At 33.1% G+C, this 12,987-nt stretch overlaps 3 protein-coding genes across 4 annotated transcripts in view; 1 reads left to right on the top strand and 2 right to left on the bottom strand.

The window, feature by feature from the left end:
- LOC148282598 (leukocyte surface antigen CD53-like) overlaps window positions 1-2,278 on the bottom strand; it is a 35,243-nt gene extending 32,965 nt beyond the window's left edge. The window contains exons 1-3 of the mRNA XM_088224855.1: window positions 2,174-2,278; window positions 1,265-1,450; window positions 300-488 (exon numbers count right to left, since the gene is read on the bottom strand). Coding sequence (XP_088080981.1) covers window positions 300-488; window positions 1,265-1,324 — 249 coding nt within the window. The 5' untranslated portion in view covers window positions 1,325-1,450; window positions 2,174-2,278. The remainder of the gene's footprint in view (window positions 1-299; window positions 489-1,264; window positions 1,451-2,173) is intronic.
- A 1,798-nt stretch (window positions 2,279-4,076) lies between these two features.
- On the top strand, window positions 4,077-8,337 carry Grasp65 (Golgi reassembly-stacking protein 2). 2 transcript variants are annotated; one of them, XM_088224851.1, is made up of 5 exons: window positions 4,077-4,258; window positions 4,336-4,620; window positions 4,694-4,993; window positions 6,797-7,097; window positions 7,818-8,337. In XM_088224851.1, the coding sequence occupies exons 1-5, from the start codon at window positions 4,196-4,198 to the stop codon at window positions 8,174-8,176; spliced, it is 1,308 nt and encodes a 435-aa protein (XP_088080977.1). In that variant the 5' UTR covers window positions 4,077-4,195; the 3' UTR covers window positions 8,177-8,337. The 2 variants fall into 2 exon arrangements, with proteins under 2 accessions (XP_088080977.1, XP_088080976.1); XM_088224850.1 differs by having other exon boundaries at window positions 4,094-4,258; window positions 7,815-8,337.
- A 2,512-nt stretch (window positions 8,338-10,849) lies between these two features.
- NP15.6 (NADH dehydrogenase [ubiquinone] 1 beta subcomplex subunit NP15.6) lies at window positions 10,850-11,524 on the bottom strand. The gene has a single exon (XM_088224852.1). The coding sequence runs from the start codon at window positions 11,518-11,520 to the stop codon at window positions 11,065-11,067; it is 456 nt and encodes a 151-aa protein (XP_088080978.1). The 5' UTR covers window positions 11,521-11,524; the 3' UTR covers window positions 10,850-11,064.
- Between the last annotated feature and the right edge of the window lie 1,463 nt (window positions 11,525-12,987).

The following is a 12,987-nucleotide window of genomic DNA, read 5'->3' as shown; positions in this document are numbered from 1 at the left end:
TTTACATTGCACTCTTTCTAACTTTAAAATATGAACATTGTAATAGGGTGACCAAATTGTTGAATTGAATTCTAAATAACTTCTAACTAAAGCAGTAAATAGCACTTTGAGGGTAGTGATAGAATACATATAGAATATATATAAATAAATCAGTTTCATTTGAATAGGATAAGAAAAAAGGTGTGGATAACATTTTCAACACATGATTTGTAAAGAAACCTAGTTCTTTTATTAATTTTATTTAGATGTTATGTGTCCATAAAATAAGAGAAAAACATAATTGTTTTCTAATGACTTACAATAACAACGTGGAATTGGTGCAATGCGCAAGCTGCCCTCCAACCAACCCAGGCAAAGAAACAAGATAAAAGTCCAATAATTATTAAAGTAATAGCTGGAGCTGTTAAATTCAAACTGACAAATTGGCTGTAGCGCAAAAACTGGTATAAAAATATACAGTTGAGAATAAAAACTGCAAATCCCGAAATCTGAAAAGAAAATAAAATAAAACAGACATATGTATTTTATAAAATGCAAACTCCTATTAAACAATGCAAGTCAATACACAAATACCTTCAAGTTTTAATGATTCGTTTTATGACAAATTTATAGGGTAAAAGAAATACACCACAAACCAAGTATTTCTGAATTTTTTTTATTCAATATTAGATAGGGAGGGTGCTATAGTAATTGAATACTCCAAATCTAATGGTAAAAAATAAGTAAACGTAAGAATTTATCTTCACCATAAAATATACACTTTTGGTGTGTTTCTTCTTAAAGTGAACACATTACATTATTTTTTTCTTTGACCATTTGATTGAGAATGTTTCATTACCGAAGTATGCCTAATTCTTATAGCATCCACCCTACGTATTTATCTGGGAAACATGAAGAAAAAACATAAGCATTGTAGGTTTAAGAACAGATTTTGGTTATGAAGATTTTTTTTTTGTTGGGACAATTTACTTTTATTACGCACACACACAATAAAGTGTACAAAATTATACCAATCATGTTTGCTTCTTATATAAAACACAATTATTTAAACTACATTTCTTATGTATAGCGCTAAGTACATAACATCCGGGATTGAGAAAAATCACATTCTGATCTCACTGAAAGTCGAAAATAATGCCACTAAAATTTGGTACATTAGGTTGTGATAATTTTCATTGAAAAGAGAATGGAGAATTTAGGTCAATTATCCCACATATTTACAATATAAATAAAACTATTTTAACACTTTAAGTTATGTACTTACAACAAATATTATATTGTATAGAATCACCAAATATTTTAAAGCCTTTATTGTTAGAGGCATGATGATAGTTCTGCGTAGTTAATATTTATCCAAAATATATGTTTCAATAGTTATTTTTTATTTGTTGTTACACTCATCATGTAGCATGTGAAGCTCGATTTGGTATGGAGTGTTAGCTTATATTATCTGCAAGATACATTAAGATTTAGCATATATTATTTATCAACAATTTTATATCGATCGATAAGGTGGTTGGTAGGTGTCCTCATTAAGGTTTATGAAAAACAAATAATTTTGATAATATTTGTTCAATAAGTCCACTTATTATTCACTACACACTGTCACATACGAACAATAATCACATATATACAATACTGACATACATACAATACTCACACACATACAATACTCACACACCCATACACAGACCCTCACACAATATATATATTCTCACCCTACTAACATTTACAATATTAAAACTTATACACTAAAACAAGTACTTAGCATAAATATTATTGTGTTATAATAATAGTTATCCTCATAATGTAATTAAGACACATTATACATATATATTTCCACTGACATATTGAAACCATTGTATAAATTCTGTGTTTTGTTTTTATGAGAAAAATAAAATAAAATAAAAATTCAATTAAATTAACAACACATAATATAAAAATAAAATATGATATTAGATACTAAGAATAATTATTGAGAGTAACAATAATAAACAAAAAATAAATGTATGTACTACAATGAAACATAACTTAATATTGTTTTTAAAACTAATCATTATTGTGAATTTCTTGTTCGGATAGAAAAGTTACTGGATATCAAAAGTACAAGAGAGAACTTGAGACTTATGTAAAGCAGAAAACATATTTTTAAACATTGTGAAAATAAACTTACGGAAATAAACAAAACACCAACAAAAGAATGGAATCTGACATTTAAGATCGGAGGCATATCATTCGACCACAGACTATAAGCCGACGACCTAAACTTAATCTATGGGAGCAAAGGGCAGAAACCAGAGATCACAGACTCAGAACATCATAGGCAATAATGGTTTAAACTACATTTTTAACCCCCTGAACTCTACTATTTTGCGGGTGATGAAAAATTATTATAAACATTAAAACTTCGAACAGTTTATACGGAGAATTTGTACATTGACACACAAAATCTTCATTTGTAACAGCTACCTGTGAAGCACAGGGCTCACGGGTGTGTGCTCAAATGGAATATTCATGGGCAATTGCTTCAATCATGTATAGTTGAAGTCAAAGGCGATATACTTTTAATCTGATTACTAAAACCATGTCAAAAATATTTGCTGACTTACAGGTTACTTTGCTACTGGCCTGCAAAATGCGTGAATTTGACTCTCGCTCGCGAGTATATTTATAGCATCGTGAGTGTAAACTAAAGAGTGTTTAATGCAACAGTATATTTGAAAGACTCATATACGATATACGTCACATTGGTAAACTTTTGAATGTATTAGTGGTTTATTTCCGATTTGTTACAAAATGTTTTTTCTGTGTCAAGTGATTATTTATTATTTAATGATAAATTACTTCAATCCTCAAGTAAATGTATAGCAGAGGAATACAGCAAGTATAAACCTAGTATTTAGTTTATCTGTAGAAATATTCAAATTATTATATGCATTGTGGACTAGCTACATATCACTGCGGGAAGGGAGAGTTAAAGCCCAGAATGATTATCAATAAATTGATATCAAATTACGGGAAATTAAATTGCAAAAACTACGCCTTATACCGTTTTTACGTCGCGTCGTGTCACTTTTCCATGTAGTTAAAAAAACCCATAAAATAATAAAATATTCCAAATTATCAATGGCCTTACGTAATTTGTGAAGCAGTTTTTAAATTAAATTGCTAAATTTTTGCGTGCAACTTTTGTTACATTTTTTTTAAGAATACGAGGAGTATTCTTGATACTCCATCAGAAGATTTATTTCATGAATGCGAAATTACATACCTTACTCTCGTTTTTGGAAGATTCTTTTGTTTTGTTTGTCAGAAAGAATGTTCAAATGATATAAATAAAATAACGCTATACACATAACATTTATTCATTGAAATCATTAAAATATGAAACGTGGGGGGGGGGCATAATCCTCCGACTAAGCTGACGTACAAACGTTAAGTCAATTAACGTCCAACTCACGTTTTTACTTCTCTGTAGACACCTCGATCACTAAAACCGACCAACTCTTTCCACACAAGCCCAAATTTAGACCCCACGCGCAGCACTGTGACGTTACCTTGCGCACTCCCCCCCCCCCCTCCTTCACTCGCTCTTAACTATTTCCTGTGGTCAACTTAACTATCCAGTCATGGTTGTATATGTTTAGTAAACCTTAAAGTTTTTGTAGACGGGCCCTCGAAAGTAATTCAAATGAAAGTACACTAAGAATGAACCGTAAAATGTTCATTCGCATTCACATCAGATCGAAAAAAGTTGTGACAGATATTACATATATTTTTCAAAGTTATTTAAAAAAAAATAATTAACGGTAATGTTTTCGATGTCCGTATAACCAGTCTAATTATTCATTCAATCATTCTTTTTTAAATTAAAAGATAAAGTTTTTGTGAACATTATCTACGTACAAAGTCATATTTCATAATATTTCGTTGAGGACTTGTAATTTGTAATGTGGGATTGTGGGGCAGACTTGGCAGTTGTGCACCAAGATATGACAATCGCGTATTTTGTAATTCTGATCAGTATCCAGGCAATCTACTGGCTATATAATAATTCACCCACTAGCATTTAATATTATCAACAAATGAACAAATATTGTAGATTGTAGATGGCGTGTATTATGCCACGTAATTTTATCTGTCAAACATAAAACATTTGCCGTATATTTGTGTTTTGACCTGAATTTAATTAAATATGGGTTCTTCCCAAAGCGCGGAAATTCCGGGCGGAGGATCTGAAGGATATCACGTACTAAGGGTAATAATTGAGATTTAATATCATACTTCAAATCAGTTTTGATCTAACCTTAAACCATTTTTTTTTATATATTACAGGTTCAAGATGGCTCACCCGGTCAAAAAGCCGGCTTAGAAGCCTTCTTTGATTTCATTGTTGCTATAGAAAATACTAGATTAGATCAAGATAATGACACCCTTAAAGAATTGTTAAAAAATGGTATCGACAAAACTATCAAAATGTCAGTATACAGTAGCAAAACTCAGGTTGTCAGAGAAGTAAATATCACTCCGAGTACGTCATGGGGTGGACAAGGCCACCTGGGCGTCAGTATTCGATTCTGTTCATTTGAGGGAGCCAATGAAAATGTTTGGCATATACTGGTAATTTTAACTATTTTTTTTAAATATTTCATATTGTGTTTTTGTGAGCTGACGCTAAGTTTTTATCTTTAAGGAAGTGCATCCATCGTCGCCAGCTGAAATGGCAGGACTTAAGCCTTTTACTGACTATATTATCGGCGCTGATTCTATCCTTCATGAAAGCGAAGACTTGTTTACTTTAATAGAAGCCCATGAAGGCAGACCTCTGAAACTTTATGTTTACAATACCACGGATGACACTTGTAGAGAAGTGGTCATAACACCTGACAATGGGTGGGGTGGAGATGGGAGCCTGGGGTGCGGTATCGGCTATGGATATCTTCACAGGATACCAGTTCGCAGCCTCCCGGAACATTCTGTCCAAACTACAAAGGTATATAGTACATCATTGTCGGTACTTAATGGTTCGCTGCATCAATACAATACAGGGCTTTGATTTTAAGATTATTATATATTATATATTTTTGGAAAAAAAAAAACAAGTAAGTATGTGAGCGATCATGAGTACTATACATCAAAGCAAGATGTTCAGTCGCACTAGTCCAGGAATCATGAAATATTACCTATTAACACGTTCACTGCGTTCAATAAATTACGAACAATGACGTAATGCTAACAAAATAGCAATATTCAAAATGCTTAAACTAAAATTTATTTCTGTAGATAGAAGTACAGATTTTTTACAGTGCTTAGACTAAAAAACAGCAATTCTAGACATTCTGTAAAATATTTGGTTGGGAACCCTGAAAGCACCAACATGTCACGGCTCCTGTGACCGATGCGGGGCCAAAATTTTTGCATGGACACGGGAGTCGCCTTCGCACCGAGCGTGTTAAGTCAATATATTTCACGTTGACGTCCCCAGAATCTCAGGCAAGATAGCCAAAAGTGAACCAAGAGACCGACTAATTTGCACTCCATTTCATTTTTCTGCAAGTTAACCTAAGAAAACCACTCGCCTAGTGTTCTATTTCTATTGCACATGCAGTATTGTATTCATCATTCTGTTGTGCCCGACAAAAACAAGATTTTCAGCCGAAACTGAATTTCGGCTTCTGTTCTAATTTTGGCTAAAAACGAAAAATATTTGAATAAGTTAAAAGTCACCAAAAACATCATTATAATTCCCTTTCCGCACCGTATGGTGCATAGGGCACTGCATTGCTACACCAATCGCAGCTTATCTTGATCATTTTTGTTACATGAAGGCAAGGTGATCAGTCTTACGCTTACGCAGATACCAGTCCAGGGACTATGAAATATGCTATTGTAAAAACACCCTTTTCAATAAATATTTCACATCTACCGTGTCGGGAATCGAACCCGAGACCTCTTGCATAGTAAGAAAACGCGCTGACCATTACACCACGATACCGAAAACAAAACCCCTAAAATTAGACGTCTTACGAGTTCATTTTTATTAGCGCTCGGTTTGTTTTTATTTTATACATACAACTTATATAGTTGTTTGATGCATGAGAACTGACTGACAATGTCACAACTAACAATCGCAGACGGAAAGCCAAAACAAACTTAAGGTCACGGGTCTCACGGCCGAGTCACAAGCCATAAGATGCACCTGAGTATAGCCAAACGTAGCCGCAGTTTCAGCCAATTTTTGTCTAAAACTAAAACTGAGCCTGAGACACGTTTATTAGCTGAAAGTGACCAAAACTGAAACTTCTGTCGGTCGCTATCATTCTGCCCAGACTTCAGAATTCAATTTAATGAGAACGAATCTATTGAGTATCGAGGCGAGGTAGAATTATAGATCAATATGGGTTGTTTATATAGGTAGTAAAAAAAAAACAAAACTGTCATTTTGAAACCGTTTCACAAAGCACTTTTATTTGTGATACAGTAACTGATATTGCTACTCTTTTTAAATAACCGAAACGCCAATCTCTTAGTGTTTTATTATATAAATAAAGCACGAGTGATACTTAGTTACTCTTAGTGTTTAACCAAAAAAACACTTGGTACTTATATAGTGTAGATGCGTTTAATCAATCAGTATCTGAGAAACTTATAAAGTTTACTGTTTTCATCAGTGCTAGCAATTTTACAACTACGGTCATTTGCCCATTAATACTGTTTACTTCATTTTGTGTACATTTAACGGATGACTTTATTATTTTTTAATTACATAATTAATTTTTAAATAAATACTTTTCAGGATGGACAAGGACCCCAGATGCCTAGTTTGTCCAGCCATTTTGGTGACATGAAAATCAACGAACCTTCGCAGTCTTCTCCTAATAGCAGTGTTCCCAATGTCCCGCTGTATGCTGTTAACCAAACCAATAGTTATTTGTCTTCCAATCTTCCCCCCTCAAGTGCAGGAGCTGAAAGTCCTTATTCCCCACCCCCATTTTTGTCCGGTGTTCCTATGGTTCCCCGTGAACCCCAAATTCCATCAGCTGTACCGACTTACCAAATTCCTGAAGGAGGAATGAATCAGTCATCATTTTCTAGCGGTAAGTCATTTTTTTCAGTTCTTTTAAGTGATTTTCTCCTTGATTGTTAATTATGTAAACAATAAGTTATTTTTAAAAATACAAAATAATAAAACACATTCTCTTTTAGTTTATTCACCAATTAGTACATTCGCTCTCAACAAGCATCTTCAGACTGGACGTGAAATTGTAACAAAGTGTTTATTATTTTATAATAACATTTAGATGTAAATTATATAAGCAATTTATGATGCAAACAATGATGGATGTAAAAAACGAGGAAGTCCTAGAAAGACATGGAATTACCAAATCCAACAAACATTTAAAGATGGATCTGTCAAAAGTTGGAGTAATCGGCATGCATGCATGAGAAGATGTATAAATGTAGAGGAATTGAGATCCATATGCAAAGACAGTGATGGGGCATTATATCCTCTCTGCCTACCCCTACAGTTCACACATTCACTTGATCACTTCAGAAATTATATCACTTTTTTACTACAAATAAAAATATCATCAAGTAGACTTCAGATAGATTTTTCAACTCATAATTTTCACTATTATTCATTGTATTTAGGTATTTTGTAGTATGGAATTTTTGGTACGGTATTGTAAAAATGACTTAATTACTTATGTACAATGTAGGGTATTAACTGTGAGAGATGTTATTTTATGAACAAATTTACCACATGAATTATTATTGTACAGATAATTCATTAATAAATTCAATTTTGTTAGCAGGTGCAGAAGCAACAGTTTCATCAAATATTGGGACTCTGCCTCCCACTAGCTCAGTTTATTCAACTAATGTACAAGGGCCTACGCCATTGCCGAGTTTACCAGGACTGCCCATGAATCAGCCACAGCCGTATATTCCTATGATGCCGAGCTATACGCAACCCCCACAGAATACAAGTTATGGTGCTAACTATTTCGGGCCAGATGGAAATGTCTCACAACCTGCGTACAACGCACCTGTTCTAACTTCTCTGTCGTTACCCGGTATGCCGCCTATTACTGTAAGTGCCTCTCTTCCGGCTACCACACTAAAGGGTCTTCCCCACTCCCAAACCACAAGCCAGTCCCAGATGCCATCGTGAAATATTTTAGAAACTACTAAGTTAGATCAATTTTAATTGTTGACATTTCTTACATTATCTTGTAAGGTTAGTAAATATTCTAGGCACACGATTCAATAGCATTTTGTCTTTCGTTCATATTTGTTGACTTCAAATATATTATATTAATTTATTTCTAAAAATATCAAATTGCTTTTATTTCCTCTGCAGTACCTACTATGGGGTTTGTGTGATATTTAATCAGAAAATGGGGAAACACATGTATGGTAACAATTAAACCTTAGAAATTTATCGCAGGTGATTATGAATAAATGTACATACTGATTATTCAGGCTACCAAATGGGGGGGTTAAAAGCAAAACTGCCACTGTTCATGTCAACTGTTTTTGGGAAGGCCAAACAAAACCAGTAGCGAAAAGACTAATTCTTTTAAGTTCAATGTGCTCATTGCCCACGCATTAAATTATATTGCACATTGAACTTAAAGAAAATAGTCTTTTCCCTGCTGGTTTTGTTGGTCTTCCCAAAAACCGTTAACATGGACAGTGGCGGTTTTGCGTTTAACCCCCTTTAAATATTATTGTGCCCATCCTCTCTATCTGTGTACTATGTTATTTTAGCTGTATTGATTTAGCTAATGGTTTCATTCCAAGGTTTATGTTTGTGTTTATACATTATTGATTAAAGACATTTTATTCACCAAGGTATTCGGTATCTTTAAAGTGGTTATGATGAATTGTTATGAACTAATATGAAATTGGCTAACACAATTTTTTTGTTGTCTACTTTTAGCAACAAAGCAATGAGTAATTCAATAAAACTAATGTGTATACAGTACCTAGCATGAATGGTGGTATATACAGTCAAATTTTTGTTCATTTTCCAACAGTATTTTACTAACTGATATTAATCTTCATTATCAATAAGTGTTTTGTAATTTATTTCTTTTGCACTTTCAATGTCACACTATTTTCAATTTCAAATGTGTATTGTTTTAGTTAATAAATAACATATTTGTATTACAGCCACAGCTATTTTCATAAAATATTGTGTATTCAGTGCGTAGGTGGGAGTTGTCAGTTTTTATTTGAATGTAAACAATTCACCAATTATTCATTTAATTTACAGCGTTAATGCATTTGCCAAGCATACATTTATATACTAATATAAAATTATATCTTTATTCTAAATATTTTGTTTTTTTTTCTTTTAAAAAACACCTTTTTAGCCATTACCAAGTTGCAATATGAACTAGATAGATTGATGATATGGGTAAGTTAGGAGGCAGTTTCCTCACAGGTGAACTATTTGTTGTGGGAAAATATTATTTTGCTGAAACAATGTATAATTTTACATGATTCCTTCTCACTAATTTGTAAACAAAAATCTTTATGGTCCCAAATTATTATCAATTTGTGGGCTGTATGCTATAACTAGGTAACTTTAAAATCAGCATTCTTGAGTTAACCACTTCTTCCTTCTGGCTGTATGCCCATTTACTTGGAGTCACCCTTCCTAGTCCTCAGTCTACACATCGGACCAGGAGACTTGCTGTGTGGTTTGTTTTTTACGGCTGATTGCTACTTTTGAGTTAACCCCTAAAATCACATTTTATTTATTTATAATACGGCACAAGTGCCTTTTAGCAAGATATTTGTAACATTCATAAAGGAGGATACAAAGATGTTTTAGTGGTTAACTCAAACATACTGAATTCAAAGTTACCTAGTTATAGCATTGACCCCACAAATCAATATAAACGTTACCAAGTGTTTCCATTTTAAAAAATATTTTTACTTATTTATTATATAAATTCGATCAGTTATTTTTTTTTTTAGATTTGACTGCACACCGCTGAAAATGAGTATGAAAATGGTTTATTCTCTTTGGGTTTTCTTCATACTTGTAATTTTTAACAACATATGTAGTCTTGAAGATGCCTACTTAGGTGAAAGTGCATGTTGGTCAAAATAATAAAAAAGGAAAACTAATCCAAGAAATTTTATTGATAACTTTATTTATAATTTTATCAAAATCATTAATTATGCAGTTTTATCAAGAATTATCATCAAAAAACATCAATATTATATGTATTAGCATATAAGGATTCAATGCAGCACTTGAGACCGTGTCTTCCGCTATCTGTTCTGGTACATTGGCAATCTATTCTCCATCTCACTTTTGGATTTTATTTGCATGTGCTTTAGAAGGCAGTTTATCGCTTCGAGTGAAATGCAGATTTATTTATTCACATAATGTTAGAGAATGTTGATGGCAATAGTGAACTTAGACACCTTAACCACAAGATATTCAGTATTTAACTCATGTTTATTTATCAAATACTTAATAATCATGATTAGCTACTTGTATCTGTTTTGTTTTAGTGCATCCTGAATCTTCTCATATTGATTGATCAGAATCTAAGAAGATTCGGAATCTACTAAAACAAAACAGGTGGAGGTAGCTAATCATGATTATTGAGTATTTAATAAATAAACATGAGTTAAATACTGAATATCTTATGGTTAAGGTGGCCAAGTTCACTATTGCCTATTGAGACCGGCCGAAGATAACCCAAACTGTTTATTAAAATTCTCTCAAATATATAATTCATCAAAAGATATGATATTTTTATTTCCAATAGATTGACTTTAAAAACAATGGGTCTATATACATTTATAATAAAACAAAACCTTTTGATAAATATTTTTATTATTATTTAGAAACATTGAAACAGAGGCATAGCTAGTTGAAATATCACTTAATAAAAATGCAAATATGAATTGATCTAGTTGTGATACATACTTTAAATATGCGTTAGTGAATACGCAGTCACAAGAACATTTGCTTCAAATTGAACTTACACAACTGCATAATATTATGTACATTTTATTCTACTCTTAAACACTTCAAATAATAATTTCAGTTTTTCCTAATTCTTCCTCGGTGGGTAAAACCACAGTTGCTGGATCTATATAGTTTTTGTCAATGAGTGGTATTCCTAAAGCCTCTTTACGTCGAATTTCCAGGAAGGCTTCGCGAGTTGACCAGTCCTTCAAATTAAATTCGGGCATATAAGCCCAAAAACAACTACCGACAACCATACATAACGTCACCGTAAAGAAGAAAGTAGCATTATGATAATTGCGATCATCTTCTTTGCTGCTATAGGAGAAGCCATAACTAACCCAGTTATTCGGGTCAGGTTTCGAAAAATCTCGCACTGGTTCTGAGGTAGTCGTTGGACAAACGCTAGCAGTTTCACTATTTTTTTTAGATGTAGATATTAAACGTACATTGCGTGGAAAGCGAAGAATTCCGTTTTTCAGCTGCAGCAGCGCAGCATTTCTGACAAGAGCAGCCATTTCTGAAAATTAGAGCTATAGACAATCGAGATTACATAATCCATCGCTTTTCAATGACTAAGAAATTTCATTATTTGTCTATGAGATGGCAGGATCGGATTAGGATGGGTGTTGCATGAACGCCATGATACCATACGAAATAGACAATACATGTTGATACGAGCTAAACATACCTGTTTAAAATATTCAGGAATTAAAATCTTTTGTCCCCGTAAAAATAAGCAGGTATTTTCGTGTTAGATTATAAAATTAACCTTTCTTTGTATTGGGAAAAAACGCAGCGATATTTTAGAATATTTCCATACGAATTTAAATATAACTTTCCAATACATTCTATTGTTTTCTCTAATCTGGGGTTTCCTATTAGTTTATGCTAGCCGATTCCGAAAAGAACCCCATTTTAATGACCGCCTTTACAAATAAATACATTAAAATAAATCCCCATTAGCCAGAGCCGTTACTAGGTATTTACAAATATTTCGTCCATTGTTAGTGTCAGTTACGACATCGGGTTAAATTCAAATGACCGAGCGGCGAATTACCCGGAATTCCAAAACCCTTTCTATTGAAAATAATAACTTTAACAATAAATATTGACCCATGTTTTCCGCTGGAGAAAACATAACCTTTTTTAATAATAATTCGCAAACCGATGGCCATTAAAATAATATTTATATTTTAAAAACTTATAACAAAATAAAGCGCATAATTAATTCCTCTGTGATACACACAAACCTTTTTTCATCAAATTTCATACATCTTCATTCGTACGCGCGCCAATTATTCCAACTTGCCACATATTAAACTAAAACTCTAATTAACTTTTGCGCCATCACTTTTACATCCGCGCTCGTGGTACTTAAGGCACTGCACCATTGCGCCAATCGCAACGTATCAGCGATTATTTTATAATATGTTTGAAGGAATTTTACATCCACCTTGCCAGGAATCGAACCTAGGACCTCAAGTATGGTAGGCGAACGCGCCAACCACTACACTAGGAGGCGAATCATTTCCATTTTTTTAAATTAATGATTCCTTCCTAATCTTCATAAATATAAATTAGTTTAATATTCTATGTTTAGTGTATGTTTATTTTTAATTAATAAGTTTAAACGTATTTAATTTTATATACATTCTAATCTTAGTTAATTATAATTTAGTTTTATAAGAAATAATATGCAGAACATAATATTTTAGTTTTAAATATGATGAGATGTTTACGAATAAGTGTGGAAAAGAGACAATGAGTTTTAAGCAATAAGTGAGAGGGAGAAGGAGAGAGCTCCTAATTTGGGCGTAATAAAACCACCCCAAACAGTCGGAACAAACGAGTCGGAAAAGAGTCGGGAAGGAGAGTCGACCAAGAGTCGGTCGACAGTCGGGGAAGTGAGTCGAGTCTACGCGATCGTACCGTCGATCGCGGAGACGATACAATGTCGAGAGTCGTGGAAGTTGAAGTGAAGT

This window comes from Micrasema longulum, unplaced genomic scaffold (assembly GCF_059751315.1).
Source record: "Micrasema longulum isolate JH-2025_06_02 unplaced genomic scaffold, ASM5975131v1 h1tg000311l, whole genome shotgun sequence".
In the NCBI taxonomy this organism is placed as follows: Eukaryota; Metazoa; Arthropoda; class Insecta; order Trichoptera; family Brachycentridae; genus Micrasema; species Micrasema longulum.
Note: the sequence above shows the minus strand (reverse complement) of the source record. Positions and strands in the feature narration are given on the sequence as shown.

What these genes read in the sequence shown, in the direction of transcription:
- Grasp65 (XM_088224850.1), top strand. Translation starts at nt 4,196, where the DNA reads ATGGGTTCTTCCCAAAGCGCGGAAATTCCGGGCGGAGGATCTGAAGGA. An exon ending in ATTCTGTCCAAACTACAAAG is followed by an intron (nt 4,994 to 6,796) that starts GTATATAGTACA and finishes AATACTTTTCAG; the next exon opens with GATGGACAAGGACCCCAGAT. An exon ending in TCAGTCATCATTTTCTAGCG is followed by an intron (nt 7,098 to 7,814) that starts GTAAGTCATTTT and finishes CAATTTTGTTAG; the next exon opens with CAGGTGCAGAAGCAACAGTT.
- NP15.6 (XM_088224852.1), bottom strand. Translation starts at nt 11,520, where the DNA reads ATGGCTGCTCTTGTCAGAAATGCTGCGCTGCTGCAGCTGAAAAACGGA.